This window comes from Salmo salar, chromosome ssa12, assembly GCF_905237065.1.
Source record: "Salmo salar chromosome ssa12, Ssal_v3.1, whole genome shotgun sequence".
Taxonomy (NCBI): Eukaryota; Metazoa; Chordata; class Actinopteri; order Salmoniformes; family Salmonidae; genus Salmo; species Salmo salar.
The window spans coordinates 77,282,375-77,306,111 of NC_059453.1; the positions used below are offsets into that span (position 1 = coordinate 77,282,375).

At 42.9% G+C, this 23,737-nt stretch overlaps 1 protein-coding gene across 1 annotated transcript in view; it reads right to left on the reverse strand.

The window, feature by feature from the left end:
- Nucleotides 1-22,915, reverse strand: part of LOC106565813 (MAP kinase-activated protein kinase 3) — a 40,216-nt gene extending 17,301 nt beyond the window's left edge. The window contains exons 1-3 of the mRNA XM_014133374.2: nt 22,087-22,915; nt 6,672-6,811; nt 2,900-2,964 (exon numbers count right to left, since the gene is read on the reverse strand). Coding sequence (XP_013988849.1) covers nt 2,900-2,964; nt 6,672-6,811; nt 22,087-22,383 — 502 coding nt within the window. The 5' untranslated portion in view covers nt 22,384-22,915. The remainder of the gene's footprint in view (nt 1-2,899; nt 2,965-6,671; nt 6,812-22,086) is intronic.
- Nucleotides 22,916-23,737: the final 822 nt, after the last annotated feature.

Here is a 23,737-nt window from a genome sequence, read left to right on the forward strand (position 1 = left end):
TCCTTGGGAGCAATTTCCAAAACGCCTGAAAGTACCACGTTCATCTGTACAAACAATAGTATGTAAGTATAAACACCACGGGATCACGCAGCCATCATACCGCTCAGGAACGAGACGCGTTCTGTCTCCTAGAGATTAACGTACTTTGGTGCGAGAAGTGCAAATCAATCCCAGAACAGCAAAAAACTTTGTGAAGATGCTGGAAGAAACAGGTACAAAAGTATCTATATCCACAGTAAAACGAGTCCTATATCGTCATAACCTGAAAGGCCGCTCAGCAAGGAAGAAGCCACTGCTGCAAAACCGCCATAAAAAAGCCAGACTACGGTTTGCAACTGCACATGGGGACAAAGATCGTACTTTTTGGAGAAACGTCCTCTGGTCTGATGAAACAAATATAGAACTGTTTGGCAATAATGACCATTGTTATGTTGGGAGGAAAACGGGGGAAGCTTGCAAGCCGAAGAACACCATCCCAACCGTGAAGCACAGGGGTGGCAGCATCATGCTGTGGGGGTGCTTTGCTGCAGGAGGGACTGGTGCACCTCACAAAATAAATGGCATCATGAGGTAGGAAACGTATGTGGATATATTGAAGCAACATCTCAAGACATCAGTCAGGAAGTTAAAGCTTGGTCGCAAATGGATCTTCCAAATGGACAATGACCCCAAGCATACTTCCAAAGTTGTGGCAAAATGGCTTAAGGACAACAAAGTCAAGGTCTTGGAGTGGCCATCACAAAGCCCTGACCTCAATCCTATAGAAAATGTGTGGGCAGAACTGAAAAAACGTGTGCGAGCAAGGAGGTCTACAAACCTGACTCAGTTACACCAGCTCTGTCAGGAGGAATGGGCCAAAATTCACCCAACTTATTGTGGGAAGCTTGTGGAAGGCTACCTGAAACGTTTGACCCAAGTTAAACAATTTAAAGGCAATGCTACCAAATACTAATTGAGTGTATGTAAACTTCTGACCCGCTGGGAATGTGATGAAAGAAATAAAAGCTGAAATAAATCATTCTCTCCACTATTATTCTGACATTTCACATTCTTAAATTAAAGTGGTGATCCTAACTGACCTAAGAAAGGGAATCTTTACTCGGATTAAATGTCAGGAATTGTGAAAAACTGAGTTTAAATGTATTTGGCTAAGGTGTATGTAAACTTCCGATTTCAATTGTGTGTATATATATATATATGTATATACAGTGGCTTGCAAAAGTATTCACCCCCTTGGCATTTTTCCTATTTTGTTGCCTTACAACATGGAATTAAAATGCATTTTTGGGGGGTTTGTATCATTTGATTTACACAACATTCCTACCACTTTGAAGATACAAAATACTTTTTATTGTGAAACAAACAAGAAATAAGACAAAAAAAACTGAACTTGAACGTGCATAACTATTCACCCCCCAAAGTCAATACTTTGTAGAGCCACCTTTTGCAGCAATTACAGCTGCAAGTCTCTTGGGGTATGTCTCTATAAGCTTGGCACATCTATCCACTGGGATTTTTGCCCATTCTTCAAGGCAAAACTGCTCCAGCTCCTTCAAGTTGGATGGGTTCCGGTGGTATACTGCAATCTTTAAGTCATACCACAGATACTCAATAGAACTGAGGTCTGGGCTTTGACAAGGCTATTCCAAGACATTTAAATGTTTCCCCTTAAACCACTCAAGTGTTGCTTTAGCAGTATGCTTAGGGCCATTGTCCTGCTGGAAGGTAAACCTCCATCCCAGTCTCAAATCTCTGGAAGACTGAAACAGGTTTCCCTCCAGAATTTCCCTATATTTAGCGCCATCCATCATTCCTTCCATTCTGACCAATTTCTCAGTCCCTGCCGATGAAAAACATCCCCACAGTGAAGCATGGTGGGGCAACATCATGGTGTGGGGATGTTGTTCTTGGGGTGATCAGAGGTGTTGGGTTTGCGCCATACATAGCATTTCCTTGATGGCCAAAAAGCTCAATTTTAGTCTCATCTGACCAGAGTACCTTCTTCCATATGTTTGGGGAGTCTCCCAAAACGTGTTTGCTTATTTTTTTCTTTAAGCAATGGCTTTTTTCTGGCCACTCTTCCGTAAAGCCCAGCTCTGTGGAGTGTACGGCTTAAAGTAGTCCTATGGACAGATACTCCAATCTCCGCCGTGGAGCTTTGCAGCTCCTTCAGGGTAATCTTTGGTCTCTTGTTTCCTCTCTGATTAATGCCCTCCTTGCCTGGTCCGTGAGTTTTGGTGGGCAGCCCTCTCTTGGCAGGTTTGTTGTGGTGCCATATTATTTCCATTTTTTAATAATAGATTTAATGGTGCTCCGTGGGATGTTCAAAGTTTCTGATATTTTTTATAACCCAACCCTGATCTGTACCTCTCCACAACTTTGTCCCTGACCTGTTTGGAGAGTTCGTTGGTCTTTATGGTGCCGTTTGCTTGGTGGTGCCCCTTGCTTAATGGTGTTGCAGACTCTGGGGGCTTTCAGAACAAGTGTATATATACTGAGATCATGTGACAGATCATGTGACACTTAGATTACACACAGGTGGACTTTATTTACCTAATTATGTGACTTCTGAAGGTAATTGGTTGCACCAGATCTTATTTAAGGGCTTCATAGCAAAGGGGGTGAATACATATGCACGCACCACTTTTCCGTTTTTTATTTTTTGAAACAAGTTATTTTTTAAATTTCACTTCACCAATTTGGACTATTTAGTGTATGTCCATTACATCAAATCCAAAGAAAAATCTATTTAAATTACAGGTTGTAATGCAACAAAATAGGAAAAAACGCCAAGGGGCATGAATACTTTTGGAAGGCACTGTAGTACATCCATTCCCAGAAACATGTAGAAACATGCACATCCTCCTTCCCTGGCTCCCTCCCTTCTGAGCCCCCTCACCTCTCTCAGTGAAAGCCTGGTCCCCTCTGGCCTGGATCCGGCTGAACAGTTCTCCCCCTTGCATACTGGAACCAGAGAAACACACACATTGAGTTAATATTGAGATGCTGTCATGGAGTTATCATTCTAAAAACAACACTGCTTATCACTCTCCCACATTATAAATGTTTCTATAAGATAATCTCTGCTAAGTCAATAAAAGGCCCTAAAATATTACATTGAAAAGGGGAACCATTTAGAAGCAGTCTTGATGAGCATTCCGTTAGTGGGACGTTAGACTGGGAACAGAACAGTATGCTATGCACTTCATCTCCCCCTCTGTCTTCCCATTTTGTCATTATACACATAAACACACAATGACATTCAAAAGTCCATACACACTGTAACTCCTCTACCCTCCTTCAAAATCTCTGTCATTAGAAAAACACTGTGAATCACTCTCTGTTATGTGGAAAGCATTTTTTATACACTGAGTGTACAAAACACTAGGAACACCTTACTAATATTGAGTTGCACTCCCCTTTTCCCTCAGAACAGCCTCAATTTGTCGGGGCATGGACTCAACAATGTGTCAAAAGCGTTACAAAGGGATGCTGGCCCATGTTTAGTCCAATGCTTCCCACTGTTGTGTCAAGTTGCCTGGATGTCCTTTTGGTGGTGGACCATTCTTAATACACACGGGAAACTATTGAGTGTGAAAAACCCAGCAGCGTTGCAGTTCTTGACACAATCAAACCGGTGCGCCTGGCACCTACTACCAAAGGCACTTAAATCTTTTTTCTTGCCCATTCACCCTCTGAATGGCACACATACACAATCCATGTCTCAAATGTGTCAAGGATTAAACATCCTTATTTAACTTGTCTCCTCCCCTTCATCTACACTGATTGAAGTGGATTTAACAAGTGACATCAATAATGGATCATAGCTTTCACCTGGATTCACCTGGTCAGTCTTTGTCGTGGGAAGAGCAGGTGTTCTTAATGTTTTGTACACTCAGTGTATGATCTTTTGAGTGTGTGTATGTGAGAGATAGAAAGGGTGAGTATGGAAGAAGTGAGTAAGAGAGAGATCCAAGTCCAAATCGTCTCGGTCCTCCCCTCCTGCTCACAGAACAGGGCTCCGGGCAGCCGAGCGGAAATGGAGGAAAACTAGCCTCCCTGCGGACCTGGCATCTTTTCACTCCCTCCTCTCTACATTTTCTTCCTCTGTTTCTGCTGCTAAAGCCACTTTCTACCACTCTAAATTCCAAGCATCTGCCTCTAACCCTAGGAAGCTCTTTGCCACCTTCTCCTCCCTCCTGAATCCTCCCCCCCCCCCCTGCGGATGACTTCGTCAACCATTTTGAAAAGAAGGTTGACGACATCCGATCCTCGTTTGTTAAGTCAAACGACACCGCTGGTCCTGCTCACACTGCCCTACCCTATGCTTTGACCTCTTTCTCCCCTCTCTCTCCAGATGAAATCTTGCGACTTGTGACGGCCGGCCGCCCAACAACCTGCCCGCTTGACCCTATCCCCTCCTCTCTTCTCCAGACCATTTCCGGAGACTTTCTCCCCTACCTCACCTCGCTCATCAACTCATCCTTGACCGCTGGCTACGTCCCTTCCGTCTTCAAGAGAGCGAGAGTTGCACCCCTTCTCAAAAAACCTACACTCGATCCCTCCGATGTCAACAACTACAGACCAGTATCCCTTCTTTCTTTTCTCTCCAAAACTCTTGAGCGTGCCGTCCTTGGCCAGCTCTCTTGCTATCTCTCTCAGAATGACCTTCTTGATCCAAATCAGTCAGGTTTCAAGACTGGTCATTCAACTGAGACTGCTCTTCTCTGTGTCACGGAGGCTCTCCGCACTGCTAAAGCTAACTCTCTCTCCTCTGCTCTCATCCTTCTAGACCTATCTGCTGCCTTTGATACTGTGAACCATCAGATCCTCCTCTCCACCCTCTCCGAGTCAGGCATCTCCGGCGCGGCTCACTCTTGGATTGCGTCCTACCTGACAGGTCGCTCCTACCAGGTGGCGTGGCGAGAATCCGTCTCTGCACCACGTGCTCTCACCACTGGTGTCCCCCAGGGTTCAGTTCTAGGTCCTCTCCTATTCTCGCTATACACCAAGTCACTTGGCTCTGTCATATCCTCACATGGTCTCTCCTATCATTGCTACGCAGACACACAATTCATCTTCTCTTTTCCCCCTTCTGATAACCAGGTGGCGAATCGCATCTCTGCATGTCTGGCAGACATATCAGTGTGGATGACGGATCACCACCTCGGCAAGACGGAGCTGCTCTTCCTCCCGGGGAAGGACTGCCCATTCCATGATCTCGCCATTACGGTTGACAACTCCATTGTGTCCTCCTCCCAGAGTGCTAAGAGCTTTGGCGTGACCCTGGACAACACCCTGTCGTTCTCCGCTAACATCAAGGCGGTGACCCGATCCTGTAGGTTCATGCTCTACAACATTCGCAGAGTACGACCCAGCCTTACACAGGAAGCGGCACATGTCCTAATCCAGGCACTTGTCATCTCCCGTCTGGATTACTGCAACTCGCTGCTGGCCGGGCTCCCTGCCTGTGCCATTAAACCCCTACAACTCATCCAGAACGCCTCAGCCCGTCTGGTGTTCAACCTTCCCAAGTTCTCTCACGTTACCCCGCTCCTCCGCACACTCCACTGGCTTCCAGTTGAAGCTCGCATCTGCTACAAGACCATGGTGCTTGCCTACGGAGCTGTGAGGGGAACGGCACCTCCGTACCTTCAGGCTCTGATCAGTCCCTACACCCAAAGAAGGGCACTGCATTCCTCCACCTCTGGCCTGCTCGCCTCCCTACCTCTGCGGAAGCACAGTTCCCGCTCAGCCCAGTCAAAACTGTTTGCTGCTCTGGTACCCCAATGGTGGAACAAGCTCCCTCACGACGCCAGGACAGCGGAGTCAATCACCACCTTCTGGAGACACCTGAAACCCCACCTCTTTAAGGAATACCTGGGATAGGATAAAGTAATCCTTCTAACCCCCCCCCCAAAAAAGATATAGATGTACTATTGTAAAGTGGTTGTTCCACTGGATATCATAAGGTGAATGCACCAATTTGTAAGTCGCTCTGGATAAGAGCGTCTGCTAAATGATGTAAATGTAATGTAAATGCAAATCCAACATCTATGTCCAACTCAGTTACCGACTATTCTCCTTCATTACGCTAGCTGAGCTGAGCTGGTGCTCTCCTCTGACCCTCTCTGAGACTGGAAAGAGCTGACCACAAAGAGAAATGACTTTACAGAGAACACACCCTTAACTCAGCTCTGAACCGTCAGGCTCCCTGTCTACGACTGGTCAGTGCACTATACTCCCATGTCTCTGAAAATGCACTTCAAGGGAAATAATTGTCAGTATCTAAACATGAGGTTTATGTTTCTTATGTCATGTTTAAAATTCCACATACCATATGTTCTTTATTTCCTTGGCACTTGACTGGTTTATTGACCAGAGGATGAGAGAATACTACAGTATATCAAGAGAGTCGGGTGTAATTTTTTTGTGAGGCACAGGTGGAGCCCCAGCCATGGCCCAGGCCTGCCACATACTTGGCCTGCATAGACATACCAAGGCCAAGTGAGTGAGCTTTCCATCAAGCCTAATGGTGTCAAAGAGAAGCATGAGGGATTGGCACAATGTCAATAGTTTATGGCTAGTGGCTGAGGACAGAGCAATACAACTTGTATTCCCACAGAGAGCTGAGGATTCTGGGTAAAAGAGCTGATAGGGCAGGATCCTACCATTCCATGATGATGAGCAGGCACTTCTTCCCATGATGCATGTTCTCGTACAGACTGAGAATGCGAACGATGTATGGCCCCCCCGACACCCGCCAGTGTAGCTCAACTTCCCGCCTCGCCTTGGGACTGTCATAGAGGATCTGAGAGAGAGAAACAGGAAGAGGTGGGGTAGGAATTGTATTTTTTCGCTCTTTCATTTCCCTACCATACATGTTAGGGGGCCTGTGTGTGCAATGACTTAAACACAAACCTTGAAACACAAAACTTGAAATAGACATAACACATGCACAGACACACACACACACACACGAATACGCATGCACACACACACAGCAGGCCTTGACATAGCACCTGTCTTCCATCAGAGGATATTTTTGGGCGCTGACAGTGACAGAGTGGGCTCCAGCTGGATACAAGACCAGCCAGTCACAGAGCTGCAGCTGAGAACAGAACACAACACAGCCAGTCTGGCTACCACTCATTCTTTACCACAACCTTACACAATCTCTAACACACCTTTTACAGATTAAATGATATGATAATGTGGATGGTGAGAAATGTGGAAGCTACTGTACATTTCCCTTGCGGATAGAGATGGAGTTTCATCTAGACAGCTGTGGTTTTAGAATGACTGGCTATAAACGGACTTAAAGGTCTCATTCGATAACAGAAGTCATAATCGGCAGCCTGTCTCCCTCACTGAACAATTAATGCATTTTTTTAACACAGGTAAAGTGGACAAAAGTTAGGATTTGGTCCTAAGAGACAAGCTCTCATCATATCCTCATGGCATCATCCATCCAAACTGAATGGCCTATGAGTGGCCAAGTTAGGCATGTGTTGTTAAGAGCAGTTAATAAAATAGACTGTCAAAACTTCAACCAAAACAGTCATCAACCCTTTTTGAAGATTTACAATGTTACTATAGGAAGCAGGAACTAGGTTTTATATACATTTCACACAAAATAATAAAAATGATTCTTCGTTTTAGGGTAGATGCATGTTTATATTGTGAATTAGTGTGTGTTTTTATTTGTGTGTTTAGAGCAGAAGTACTCAACTACTATTTGAGAAGGTCCAGTGACACAAATTCCCGAGGTGGCAAAGGTGCGGAGGGATATCGTCCTTTATTGGCGCTGTGGTACAGCGTAGTAACAAACATAGTCATCTACGACTTTGGAAACATGTTGTTATATAAAATGTACATTAAATACATTAAATGAGACTAAGAATTTGAATGAATTACAACATTGCTGAAAAACAAAAGTGGTTGCATAATTGTCTATGCAAAAAGTGCACCGTGAACCATTGGGCCTTGAATAAAAACAAATGTATTTAAATAAAAAAAAGTGCATGTTTTCTGGAGAACAAAGGATAATTCAACAAAAATAATCATCTGAATGCACAGAAGGTCACTGTGGGCCATGCAATGTTCATGTATAAGTCACTCTGGGCCTTGCCCTGCATTAATGAGAGAAATTACACTTTCTGTCTCCAGCCAATGTTTTGGCATTGCCAGGAGAACTTTGGCACAAAAGTGTGAGAGCAACTCTGAGACACTGGAGCAGGTGTTCATTGGTGAGCCTGGTGCGGTATTTCTTTGTAATAAAGTTAATTGTGGAGAAGGGTGATTCCCAGCTGTATGTGGAGCCAAACATGGTCAGGATGTACGGTGCCAGTTTCTTGAGAACAGGGACATCAGCTGCAGGCACCATCTTTCCCCAGAAAGTGACAGGGTTACAATCACCAGTCTACTCCTTCAAAGACACATTTTCTTGCAGCTCAATCAACTCCATCTGCAGTGATGCAACATCTACCCATCTGAAGATCTGTTTTACTTCTTCTGACAACTTTGCCACACTTGTGACCAAGAAGGGTTCTGGATGAGCAGCAGCAGTTCTCTCCCAACAGTGAAGTCATCAAAGCGAGCCTTGAAGTTATCCATCAGCTTCTGGATGAAATCAACATGGTTGAGAACATCTTTGTCTCCCTGAGTTTGCACCAGAAGATTGGGGAAGTAGACAAGTTCTCCCTGGGGATCATTCTTGAAAAGCTCAAAATTCTTCTGGAAAGCCAGGACTGCTGTTATCATATCACACACGGTGTTGAACCGTCCCTGCAGATTAACATTCAGTTGATTAAGGTGTGATGTAATGTCTGTCAAAAATGCAACTCTTTCCATCTTCTCCTCATCTTCCAAAAGCAGAGAAAACTGAGTTGCCTTGTCACTCTTTTGCTGTGATAAGAAAGCTTTGATTTCCTCCTGAATGGCCCAAAAGCGTTCCCAAACCCTGCCTTTCCTGAGCCATCTGACATTGTTGTGCAGTAGTAAGTAATCAAAACTGGCATTGGCCTCTGTCAGGATGCCTCGTAGCAGGCGGTGTTGTAGGGATGATGTGGCACTCAAAACGTTTATCAGTTTCATCATCGTTGTCATGACCTCAGAATACTATTTTCCCAAACTGGCACACAGGACAGATTGATGGATGATGCCGTGATATGATGTCAGGTCAGAGTGGTCCTCTTTCAAATGTGCAACCAGTCCCCTCCCTCTTCCTATCATGGCTGGAGCTCCATCTGTGGTGATGGATACTACTGACTTCAGATCTATCCCCCTTTTTGTCAGCATCCCTTTGATGGCCTCATGGATATCCTCTCCTCGTGTGTGTGCTTCTAGATTATTACATATTTTTTCCACCTTTATTTAACCAGGTAGGCCAGTTGAGAACAAGTTCTCATTTACAACTGTGACCTGGCCAAGATAAAGCAAAGCAGTGCGACACAAACAACAACACAGAGTTACACATGGGATAAACAAAAAAAGAACACAATAGGAAAAAAAATCTATACACAGTGTGTGCAAATGAGGTAAGATTAGGAAGGTAAGGCAATAAATAGGCCGTAGTGGCGAAGTAATTTCAATTTAGCAATTAAACACTGGAGTGATAGATGTGCAGAAGATGAATGTACAAGTAGAGATACTGGGGTGCAAAGGAGCAAAAAAATAAATAAATAACAATATGGGGATGAGGTAGTTGGATGGGCTATTTACAGATGGGCTATGTACATATGCAGTGATCTGTGAGCTGCTCTGACAGCTGATGCTTAAAGTTAGTGAGGGAGATATGAGTCTCCAGCTTCAGTGATTTTTGCAATTCGTTCCAGTCATTGGCAGCAGCTTCGTTATAAAATCTGACGAACACCAGAAGCTAGGCATTTTCAGTGTTATCTGTTGATTCATCCACAGATAATGAAATGCATGCTGCATTCTGAATGGCAACATCAAGTTGTGGAGTTAAATCTTCAGCTAATATTTCAGTTCTCCTCATTGCTGTGGAATCTGACCGTGGGACCTGTTTGAGATTTTCCCTGAGCTCATCTTTTTGTTTACCTTCAAGCAAGGTGTCAGCAACTTCAAACATGCATCCTTTTATCATCTCAGCGTCTGAAAAAATATTTTTTGTGTTTTCCCAAAACCAAAGCTATCCTCAGTGAACCTTCCATTGCATGTTGTTGGGCTGTAAGGGAATTGACAAGGACTTTGGTGGACCTTTCATATTGGGATATGAGTTGGTTAATCTTGTTTGTTCTCACCTCCGTGTTCAGGGGATACGTCTGATCGCATTTACTATACCTGGTGTCATAATAGAGCTTAACATTGGCACTTTTCACGAGAGCCATGGACTCACTGCATATCAGGCACATTGGTTTTGTGCAAAAACATTTTTAACAAGCCATATTAACAAAGATACTCGTGACTAAGCTCCTTCTAGCTGTGATAGTTACAGTAGAACCGCTGTCAAATCTTTCTGTTTCATTCTGCCTGCTTCTCCCAAGGTTCCGCGGAGGATATTTGGATTAATGTGATTGGTTAAGACGCAGCCCTTTGTATTTGCATATAACCACGGGATTGGATTAGAAGGGGACTAGTAGAGGCGGGTGTTGCTTTGAGAGAGACAGTGATAAAGAGGCTGCTGCACCCGGTTGATTTTAAAGCTTTTATATAAGAAAATCCGATGATGTCCGGTCTGGATTGACCCTTCTCTGGGTCCGGACCGCAATCCGCCAGTTGAGTTTGGCTGGTTTAGAGTATGCATGTGCTTAGGCGTGTCTTCTTTATCATTAATGAGTGTGTGAGTGTATTTTTATACCCATGCCTATAGTGATAGTCTCCATAAAGAGGAAGTCCTTCCCTTTTTGTTGCAGGGTGTGTTGAAAGTGGAAGCAAAGGACTTCCGTTGGCCTCTTTAACTGATGTCTGTTTATCTTCACAACCCACAGTGCCCAGGGTACCTCTAAAAGAGTGGTCCGTAATCCTGTCCAGTATCTGGAGAGCATGTGAGAGTGAATCTTGGATACCTTATTGCTAGGTCGAAAATACACAGGTTAGGACAAGAGGATTCTGATATCCCATAAGTCTTTGCATAAATGCGGAAGAATTCTAAACAATGGGACTAGCAATATGAGAGAAAATTACAGGAAGTGAATGTTAGCAGTACACAAAGTTTGCCATCAAACTTGGAAAATAAACACAATCATAGTGAATTTCAGCTAACTACTCAGCAAACACATAGCATAACTATTTTACTGTTATTGTTTAAATTTAAACGTTTTTCAAATTATCTACAGGCACTCTACTACCCGATCTCTGGTCACGTTTTCAATGCTAATCCTGTAGAATATAATCAGCAATGGCGCTGGTCCAATGAATTTGTTTATTTTCGAACGCTGCCACATGAAATTAATACATTATCCTAACCTGTACATTTTCGACCTCGCCTTATTGTGTTCTATGGGTCCTCATTTGAAGAAACAGACAGCTTATGGCCTCATGCCCTTAACTTCCTGTATAGTGAAGAAATTCCCTGTGACTAATTCGTAATTTGAGTAAATGTAAGTCGCTCTGGATAAGTGTCTGCTAAATGACTAAAATGTAAATGTAATGTAGGCAAGACCAGCAACGTTGGAAAACTTCAGTACATTTTCAACCTCTCCTTGACCCAGTCTGCAATACCTACATGTTTCAAGCATACTACACCATAGTCCCTGTGCCCAAGAATGCCAAGGTAACCTGTCTAAATGACTATCGCCCAAAGCACTCACATCTGTAGTCATGAAATGCTTTGAAAGGCTGGTCATGGCTCACATCAACACCATCATCCCAGACACGCTGGACCCACTCCAATTTGCATACCACCACAACAGATCCACAGATGACACAATCTCTATTACACTCCAGATGTATCAGTAATTTTGATTGTCCAGTGACGTCATCAAACAGGTGCGTTGCATGAAAAACTATGCCAGTAGGCCTAATACTAGTGTTATTAAGTTAACTGGTAAGTGTATTATGTTTGGGAGAAAACGTGGAGTTAGTGTTAAACTCTTTAGGTGCTTTGTTTGCATCTTTTGTTCGTTTTTTTGAGTTGTGCTGTTTGGTCCTTAGTTTTGGTTGCTGTTTGTTTGGTAAACTTGCCACTGCAGTGGATAGTTGGTTGTGTGCTGCGTTGGAGAGAGTAACATTAGTTCGTTTCCAGGCCCTTTCCCAGGCTGGAAACTCTTGCTCTACTTGCTGTTGGGACATCGGTCCGAGGAGGTGAGTACAGTCTGCTGTGTACCTCAGTGGGAGATTTGGGTAGGTTAGTGCTATTTGCTACCCGAAGCTTAAGACTTTCTTTTCCCTTGTTAGGCTTAGCGACGTGTTCCACTTTGGAATACATTGGGCATGGTTATTTGGTTTGTTATTTTTGTGTGGTGTCAGTGGATTGAGCAGTTGTCTCGGGGGCACATCCATGGCTTGGGGGGAATCCACCAGCGTGCTGGGGGTTTTTCCATGACAGTGGGATACAATGCGTAATTACCAATAATACCGAGGGTAGTGGTGGTTTACTCACTCGCCGACAAATTCTCGCAAGGCATCCAGACCTCTGCCCCCTGTACTTCACGCGAATGACGGGATGAGGGCCTGGTCTCCGGGAAGCAGTATATCCTTCATGTCAGACTCATTAAAGATAATCTTCATCCAGTTCGAGGTGATTAATTGCTGTTCTGATGTCCAGAAGCTCTTTTCGGTCATAAGAGATGGTAGCAACAACATTAGATACAAAATGAGTTACAAAAAATTTGAAAAAACAAACAAAATAGCAAAGTTGGTTAGGGGCCAGTGAAACGGCAGCCATCCCATTCATTCATGTATTTATCCCCGAGACACACCCGAGCACAGGCCTGTCCAATTTTGCTGACGACCCTCCCGGCTCCGCCCACTGACATCCTATTAACCTCTCTGGGGTAGCTCTCTGTCTCGGGGATAAATACACCTTTCTCCCATAGATTGAGAAGACTCTCTCCATGCAGACCCACTGTTGCTTTTTGGTTGTGGCACCTCTCAAAACCCCTCATTATTAACATCTATTCACACATCCACTCACTCACACTACTGACTACACATACTATTGTTACATGGATATAGTTTACTTTATTTAATAAATATGCTTGTTATATCTCCACATTGTCTTCCTCTTTGTTATGGGCTACGAGCTGGTTCGTAACAATAGCCTTTGTCACACCCTGATCTGGTTCACCTGTCCTTGTGATTGTCTCCACCCCTCCAGGTGTAGCTTATTATCCCCAATGTATATATCCCTGTGTTTCCTGTCTCTCTGTACCAGTTCATCTTGTTTGCCAAGTCAACCAGCATTTTTCTTTGCTCCTATTTTTCCCAGTCTCTGTTTGTTTCTAGTCCTCCTGGTTTCGACCCTTGCCTGTCCTGACTCCGAACCTGCCTGCCTGACCACTCTGCCTGTTCTGACTACCAGCCTGCCTATCCCCGTGTACTGTTTTGGACACGGATCTGGTTTCTGACCCCTGCCTGGCCTGACCTCGAGACTGCCTATCGTCTGGTACTGTTTGGACTCTGACCTGGTTTATGAAGTCTCGCCTGTCCCTGACCTGCCTTTGCCTACTCCCTTTGTTATAATAAATATTGGAGCTTTACCATCTGCCTCCTGTGTCTGCATTTATGTCTCGTCTTGTGCCCTTATAGCCTTGTAATTGTTATTTTATTGTGTTGCCATTTCCTTTTTTCCAGCAAATTTTTCATACTTTTTATCTCTGCATTGTTTGGAAAGGGCTCAAAAGTAAGCATTTCACTGTAAATTCTAAACCTGTTGTAATGAATTTGATTTAAGACACACAAGAACACACAAAGTTGAGTGAGTTGATCCTCAAATGGACTCATTTCTAATGTGAGGTGACATCATCTGGGCCCTCTGCAGACACTATGGGCTCTAAGAGCACACCTGTCCCTGATTCCTCTCTAAACCAATCAGCCCCTTCTCTGCTGAGGCCCCGGCAGTGAGACAGGCTTAATCTGGTTTAATCTACCCAGCCCCTTCCTAACAGAGCATTGTGTCCTGATATCCATTTAAGAATCTCATATTTTCAATTCATAGACCTTTTCACACACACTGGCACAACATCAAAGCTTTACACGTTGATGTAAATGAGGAAGTTTAGAGACTGTTCATGGTTGAGGGCAGTCTGCATATTGATCTGTGTATCTCAGTAACAGTTTGTCTAACATACCTTTCCCTTTATAAGTGCTCTATTCAATCTGTATACAGATAGCGTGTTAAATGTAAAGGTAATTTCTGACATATGCAGCGTTTACCGTGAATGCAGTCTCCACTAACGCGGGAACATTGCCTTTACATGGATATTACGCTGTAACGTTGAACTACCACAGTATGGATTGAATAGAGCTCTAAGTCTCTATTCAACCAATAAAGTGAAGAAAATAGATTAAAGGAGTAAGTAGCTAGCCTCTCTGGGCTAGGCGGGACGAATTCGTCCCACCTACGTAACAGCCAGTTGAATCCTGTGGCGCGATTTTCAAAACCTTTGAAATGCTATTACTTCAATTTCTCAAACATATGACTATTTTACAGCTATTTAAAGACAAGACTCTCGTTAATCTAACCACACTGTCCGATTTCAAAAAGGCTTTACAACGAAAGCAAAACATTAGATTATGTCAGCAGAGTACCAAGCCAGAAATAATCAGACACCCATTTTTCAAGCTAGCATATAATGTCACAAAAACCCAGAAGACAGCTAAATGCAGCACTAACCTTTGATGATCTTCATCAGATGACAACCCTAGGACATTATGTTATACAATACATGCATGTTTTGTTCAATCAAGTTCATATTTATATCAAAAACCAGCTTTTTACATTAGCATGTGACGTTCAGAACTAGCATACCCCCGCAAACTTCCGGGGAATTCGCTAACAATTTACTAAATTACTCACGATAAACGTTCACAAAAAGCATAACAATTATTTTAAGAATTATAGATACAGAACTCCTCTATGCACTCGATATGTCCGATTTTAAAATAGCTTTTTGGTGAAAGCACATTTTGCAATATTCTAAGTACATAGCCCAGGCATCACGGGCTAGCTATTTAGACACCCGGGAAGTTTAGCACTCACCAATATCAGATGTACTATTATAAAAGTTTGATTACCTTTTGTTGTCTTCGTCAGAATGCACTCCCAGGACTGCTACTTCAATAACAAATGTTGGTTTGGTCCAAAATAATCCAGCGTTATATCCGAATAGCGGCGTTTTGTTTGTGCGTCCCAGACACTATCTGAAATGGTAAATCAGGGTCGCGCGCATGGCGCAATTCGTGACAAAAAAAATCTAAATATTCCATTACCGTACTTCGAAGCATGTCAACCGCTGTTTAAAATCCATTTTTATGCCATTTTTCTAGTAAAAAAACGATAATATTCCGACCGGGAATGTCCATTTAGCTAAACAGAGGAAAGTAAACAAAGCTTTCGGTCGACGCGGGCACGCGCCTGAGTCTCACAGTACTGTAACCAGCCACTACCCAAACGCGCTACTTTTTTTCACCCAGAGCATGCAAAGCCACGATTCAGCTTTTTACCGCGTTCTGAGACCCTATGGCAGCCGTAGGAAGTGTCACGGGACAGCTAAGATCCTCACTCTTCAATAAACAGAGACAAGAAGAACGACACCTTGTCAGACAGGCCACTTCCTGCATGAAACCTTCTCCGTTTTTTGCCTGCCAAATGAGTTCTGTTATACTCACAGACACCATTCAAACAGTTTTAGAAACTTTAGGGTGTTTTCTATCCATATGTAATAAGTATATGCATATTCTAGTTACTGGGTAGGAGTGGTAACCAGATTAAATCGGGTACGTTTTTTATCCGGCGGTGTAAATACTGCCCCTAGCCCTAACAGGGTAGGGAGTGTAAAAAAACACTAACTCCAGGAATTAAAAAAAGAATAAGCTAGCACGTACACTGAGTGTACAAAACATTAGGAACAACTTCCTACTGTTGCGTTGCACCCCCCTTTCCCCTCAGAACATCCTCAATTCATTCAACAGACTTTACAATGTGTTGAAAGCGTTCCACAGGGATGCTGGCCCATGTTGACTCCAATGGTTCCCACAGTTGTGTCAAGTTGGCTGGATGTCCTTTGGGTGGTGGACCATTCTTGATACACACGGAACACTGTTGAGCGTGAAACCCAGCAGTGTTGCAGTTCTTGACACAAACCAGTGCGCTTGGCACATACTACCATACACCGTTCAAAGACACTTAAATATTTTGTCTTGCCCATTCACCCGCTGAATGGCACACATACACAATCCATGTCTCAATTGTTTCAAGGCTTAAAAATCCTTCTTTAATCTGTCTCCTCCCCTTCATCTACACTGATTGAAGTGGATTTAACAACTGACAATAAGGGATCATAGCTTTTACCTGGATTCACCTGGTCAATCTGTCATGGAACGAGTTGTGTTCCTAATGTTTGGTACACTCAGTGTATACTGAAGGTCTTATGAATGTTAAGATGAAGAGATACTGCTGATATTAGATTAGTAACATATGATACTCAAGAGAAAATAAGATCCCACTTGAAACAAAATGTAGCTAAATCTTTGCAAATATATCTTAATAACATTTATTGTAGGCTACACAGGTAGACATTGTTACATTGTACTAATATAGTACTTCATAGTAATACCTCTTTGAGGTATGTAGTCAGATATAATCCTGAAATATACATTCACATGAACAGCACCTGTTTAATCTATAATACATATCATCCCACCATCCCTCTCTGACTGATTAACTGATTTTATTGGCATGGCCGACTTTCCTGGGGCTGGGGCCACTGTTCCGGTTAGTAGGTTCACTCTGCTACACACTACAGATTCTCAGATCACTTTCATGTGAACCGAAAGCATAGTAATTTAAGTGGGACACAGATGGACCACAACCCTGCTAACCCTGCCAAGAAGGAAAAGCCCTGCCAATGGCTTATAATATAAGAAGAACAACCACAAAGATGAACAGAAGCTGAAGAAACTGAACAGTGGACTAAAACCAGATAGATGCAAAACCTTACAATGAAATGAATCTAGAAACTATTTGAAAGAAGAAGAGCTTGGCTATGAAGAGAGTGCAGTAAAAGTTTTGTTGGAAGAAATGGGAGTTCCAGAATGGAACATTCACCTGCCAAACAGAGGTTCTAATGGAACATACAGCAAATTGAATCTCAGGAGTTCCTTCATGGAACAAAAGGGTCTTTTCAGGCTAGACACTGATTCTTAGAGCTGGCAGCCAGGCAAGTCCAAGACGAGAGAACCCTGATCGCTTTAATTGAATTAGATTAAAATAATGGCTTCACTCCAGGTCTAGTAGAGTGGATTAAACCTATACCCACTTAGCACTCAGGAGTGGACTTAATTAAAAAGTGACTGAGCTTGACAGCCATTCACCCCCATGCCTCATTCTCTCTATGCCTGTTTGTCTTGCATTAGAAACAAAGGGGAAATCGAGTTGTAAATTACCAGCAGTGTCAATGTGATTCTTTATGCACAAGGCTCACCCAGGCAACTGAAGGTTTAATAACTACTGTATAAACAGAGAGGCTGGTTTCTGTGCAATCACAAACACCACCACACGCCTGCCAGAATATATTTTCCAATCCACATCACACTTTGTGTTTTATTTGGCATACAGTGGGTGGTGGTGTCCCTGCAATCAATATTTTAATTATTTCAATTTCTCTCGCTCTCCAGCCTTAAACAAGCTTGTAAATGAGGTCTGAGTGAGGGCCCATGTAGGGCAGCTTTTCCCTGTGACTCCTGGGTAGTTCCTGGTTACTGTGACCTGGTCGTCACTAGTTACCACAGCCACAAAGTCATAAACTCTGCCTATTTCTACAATTTATCATCTTAAAATCTGATTTTAAACCTAACCCTAACCTTATCCCTAACCTTAACTACACTGCTGTGATCAGGCACCTGGTGAGACACCCAGCTGTGATTGCAATGAAATGGCTAAACAACACTAGACTGGATGATGCGACTCACATGGTACACAGCAGAGGGGGAGCAGTGACACACTGGTCTGGACAGGAGTCCGTTGTGAATGCAGTATTCACACAGAAATGGGCTGAGCTTGGATTGGTTCTCTATAAAAATTAAAAATCGTGGGAGGTTAATACCTTATGTTGTTTGGATTTGAAAATCCAACAGTTGTATTGTAAGGGGGCGGGGCTTGGAGGGCTGTGTGTGGTTGTCCATGTGGGTGTGAGTGAGAGACACAGAAGAAAACCAATCCGTAAAAAGGGACATCCCATTAATTATCAACACATCGTGCCGACATCATCAAAATAGCCTTTCCAGACTCTGAAGTCAGGAGGACTTTGAGTTAGGTGTCAGCCAGACCAAAACAACACAACTTCTTACCTGCAATAGGCAACTATAGCAGACAATGTCAGGCAGCAGGCCAATATAAAGTCATCCAATTGAACATGCTCAGTACTAATTATCCACAGCATCCACTTGACAAATTGTGTTTTTCCGACTAATTGCACTCTGCAGTATTTTGTCTCAAACTCTGAAAACTCTAATAACTGAATGTGAATGACAAGATTGATTTGAATTCAGGACAATTTCAAACACATAAGACTCTGCTCCCCAGTAAAATGACTTTCTCTCTTCTGTTCTCCTCTCCCTCTCTTCTCTGATTCTGTATTCTATCCAATCATTTTGTCCTGACCCCGCCCCCCTCTTGTCCGGTGTGTGTGACTCTGTGCCCTTGGTTTGGGGATTCTGATCCGGCTGTACTGCTGTAGACAGTAAATCGCTCCCTCTGTAACCCTGTACTGGCGGTGACAGCTTTCCATTGCTTGACCAGAACAATGTCTGTGTGTGTCACGTGTGTATATGTTCCTAATACTCCTAGGACTGTACATTGCATTTTCAGTACACTGTTTATAAACACCACATATTTATTTATATACCATATTCTTGAAATAGCGCACGCTACCTACCACTGTACATATCATTCTTAGTATATCTTGTGTAAATTCATGTGTTGTATATACAGTGGGGGGAAAAAAGTATTTGATCCCCTGCTGATTTTGTACGTTTGCCCACTGACAAAGAAAGGATCAGTCTATAATTTTAATGGTAGGTTTATTTGAACAGTGAGAGACAGAATAACAACAAAAATATCCAGAAAAACGCATGTCAAAAATGTTATAAATTGATTAGCATTTTAATGAGGGAAATAAGTATTTGACCCCCTCTCAATCAGAAAGATTTCTGGCTCCCAGGTGTATTTTATACAGGTAATGAGCTGAGATTAGGAGCACACTCTTAAAGGGAGTGCTCCTAACCGCAGCTTGTTACCTGTAAAAAAGACACCAGTCCACAGAAGCAATCAATCAATCAGATTCCAAACTCTCCACCATGGCCAAGACCAAAGAGCTCTCCAAGGATGTCAGGGACAAGATTGTAGACCTACACAAGGCTAGAATGGGCTACAAGACCATCGCCAAGCAGCTTGGTGAGAAGGTGACAACATTTGGTGCGATTACTCGCAAATGGAAGACACACAAAAGAACTGTCAATATCCCTCGGCCTGGGGCTCCATGCAAGATCTCACCTCGTGGAGTTGCAATGATCATGAGAACGGTGAGGAATCAGCCCAGAACTACACGGGAGGATCTTGTCAATGATCTCAAGGCAGCTGGGACCATAGTCACCAAGAAAACAATTGGTAACACACTACGCTGTGAAGGACTGAAATCTTGCAGCGCTCGCAAGGTCCCCCTGCTCAAGAATACATTTACATGCCCGTCTGAAGTTTGCCAATGAACATCTGAATGACTTAGAGGACAACTGGTGAAAGTGTTGTGGTCAGATGAGACCAAAATGGAGCTCGTTGACATCAACTCAACTCGCCGTTTTTGGAGGAGGAGGAGGAATGCTGCATATGACCCCAAGAACACCATCTCCACCGTCAAACATGGAGGTGGAAACATTATGCTTTGTGGGAGTTTTTCTGCTAAGGGGACAGGACAACTTCACCGCATCAAAGGGACGATGGACAGGGCCATGTACCATCAAATCTTGGGTGAGAACCTCCTACCCTCAGCCAGGGCATTGAAAATGGGTCGTGGATGGGTATTCCAGCATGACAATGACCCAAAACACACAGCCAAGGCAACAAAGGAGTGGCTCAAGAAGAAGCACATTAAGGTCCTGGAGTGGCCTAGCCAGTCTCCAGACCTTAATCCCATAGAAAATCTGTGGAGGGAGCTGAAGGTTTGAGTTGCCAAACGTCAGCCTCGAAACCTTAATGACTTGGAGAAGATCTGCAAATAGGTGTGGGACAAAATCCCTCCTGAGATGTGTGCAAACCTGGTGGCCAACTACAAGAAACGTCTGACCTCTGTGATTGCCATCAAGGGTTTTGCCACCAAGTACTAAGTCATGTTTTGCAGAGGGGTCAAATACTTATTTCCCTCATTAAAATGCAAATCAATTTATAACATGTTTGACATGCGTTTTTCTGGATTTTTTGTTGTTGTTATTCTGTCTCTCACTGTTCAAATAAACCTACCATTAAAATTATAGACTGATCATTTCTTTGTAAGTGGGCAAACGTACAAAATCAGCAGGGGATCAAATACTTTTTTCCCACACTGTATGTATAGATTCAGTGGTGGAAAAGGTACCCAATTGTCATAGTGAGTAAAAGTAAAGATACTTTAATAGAAAATGACTCAAGTAAAAGTGAAAGTCACGCAGTAAAATCCTACTTAAGTAAAAGTCTAAAAGTATTTGGTTTTAAATATACTTAAGTATCAAAAGTAAATGTAATTGCTAAAATATACTTAAGTTTCAAAAGCAAAAGTATTTAGCAAACTAGGCACCATTGTGTTTTTTATTTATTTTATTTATGTATACCCAGGGGCACCCTCCAACCCTCAAACATCATTTACAAACAAAGCATCTGTTTAGTGAGTCCACCAGATCAAAGGCAGTAGGGATGACCAGGGATGTTCTCTTGATAAGTGTGTGAATTTGACACATGTCCTGTCCTTCTAAACATTCAAAATTGAACAAGTATTTTTGCATGTCAGAAAAAGTATAGTCTTTTCTTTAGGAATGTAGTAAAGTGAAGTAGTCAAAAATATTGTACTTTCAAGTATTGTTACTTAAGTACTTTACATCACTGTATAGATTGCATTTGAATTACTGTTACAGTACTACTTGGCTTGTTAATTGGACTAGTTAGATTTTAAAAATTTGTTTTTCCTTCTTTTTTGTATTATTTGTGTACTTTACTGCATTGTTAGGAGCTAGTAACATAAGCTTTTCATTGCACCCGCTATAACATCTGCTAAACTGTTTACATGACCTATACATTTAGATTTGAGGTATGAGATGAGAAAACTTGAATTCCACCAGCTCTGGGGCAAAACCTAGGCGTTTAGCTCAGCAGGATAACAGTATCTTGCATCATGCCAATGATGTTGGTTCTATTTGGTCAGATCACAAGTTTGTTGACTCTCAACCAGAATAGTGTATGTAACATGCAAAGCACACATGTGTAAATCAAAACCAGGGTAACACATTTGTTCTGAGCCTCAGCACATCGCATTTTCCACCATGCCCATCTTCCAGGTGCAGTCAGCACCGGAACGGATACCCTACGCAAGGGTCATATTCCACTGCCAGCACACGCACACACCGTAAAACACATAGATACGTAGAAGATGCATTACACACACACATGGATACTGGTACACCACACACAAACACACGTTAATTGCTGTGCTATTACACCATCATGGCCTTTCCTTGCTTTTCTTCAATAGAAGACGTATGTACAATGTCATTAGTTTGTAGAGGCAGAGAAATCTGATAAAAAGAATACTCAGAAGGTCAAAGTTCTTAGTTTTTCTAGCTGATTTGATCAAGACTAGGGATATATTATGCAAGATCCCAATACCACCAAATGGCATCAGGACTCAAACTCTGAGCAACAGGCTAGGTGGTATTTACCTTCAGTGCGCACTTCTCCCCAGTCTTCTTATTGGTGCATTCCAGAACCTTCCCATTGATCCCCAACCCAAGGACCTGACTGGAGATCGTATACTCGTCTGTCACCGCGTTACGCTTTATCTCCAATTTTGGGTAAACGGGCATAGGGAAGTGCGTGGAATTCGTGTCTTCCTGTGTAGCCGGCGCCGCGTTGTCAGTGGAGTCTGGTTCGGTTTGAGGTTCTGATGGGGTGTCAAGTTCTGGCTCAGCCTTCGGCGATTCAGAAGGTTGCTCCTTACCATTACCATTTTGTAGCATGGTCACACAGATGTGTCTGTGAGTGGTCACCTAGTCTCTAAAAAAAAAACTGACCTCAAAAGGCTAATATGATTTTGAAAGTGAAATGACGCAATTGTCCGTAATTTACCCTAAGCAGAAATGACTCCTTGACACCGCTAAGGGCACGCATTCGGTGTTCACTTTCTCTTGGCCAGTTCCTGTGTGCCTCGGGATGTTTAAAACATTGAAGAGACAATAGCCTAAGAGTCAATAGTCCCACGATTAAAAAGGTTTTGTACTAAAACTTTTCTAAAATGAAAACATAAAATGGAAAATACTTTACGGTATATACACAACAGCAGCCTATTGATCTTCTTCAACCAATTATTAAATTCAAGTTCAATACAATAATCCTGCATATCCACAGGGTAAAAAAATTCACAATAAACATGTCCACATTTGAATAAGCTAGAGTAGAAAATTGGGAATTCTGGTCAGATGCCTTCGGTGAAACTGGCCTCGTAACTTTCCAACGTCCTTTTGTCACATGGGCTAATGACTGGGGGGAGTTTCCGTAAGCGTTACCCTCTACTCAAGTCATTTCTCAACAGGCTTTCTCTTAAAGGAGCAGTACATTGTCGGCACATAACTAGTAGTCTGTACTAGGACAGCTAGGCCCGACAGGGTAGAGTTGAATGGAATTAAATAAAAAATATATATACCCTAGACTAACTGCAATCTGTCCGAGTAGATGGTAATTTGTGTTTTTAAATGTATCTGCTTTTAAACAAACTCTCCTTCAAGCATGCACAAGTGTGTCAACATTTTGAAGGACATCCCAGGTGAGTGATTTGAATACAAAGTGCTTAATAATATAACACAGGCTTAAACCCTCCCCAAATGCAAAAATGAATGAGTGGCAAGGAAAAAACTGATGATCAAGAGAGAGGGAGAGAGAAACAGATATATAGAGATGTAACCGATGTGAAATGGCTAGTTAGTTAGCGGTGGTGCGCGCTAATAGCGTTTCAATCGGTGACGTCACCCGCTCTGAGACTTGAAGTAGGGTTTCCCCTTGCATTGCAAGGGCCGCGGCTTTTGTGGCGCGATGGGTAACGATGCTTCGTGGGGTGTCAGTTGTTGATGTGTGCAAGGGTCCCTGGTTCGAGCCCAGGTTGGGGCGAAGAGAGGGACGGAACCTACACTGTTACAGAGAGAAGGGTGGGGGTAAAGAGAGAGGGATGGACATCCTTGAAAACGGAAGCAGGCCACATCACCTGCTTAGCTAAACTGTCTTTCTGGCAGTCATTTTAAACACGTAATCGGTATAGCTTATTCTGACATCTGAGAGAATATAATTTATTGCAGAGAGACTAAATATAGACTGAACTAA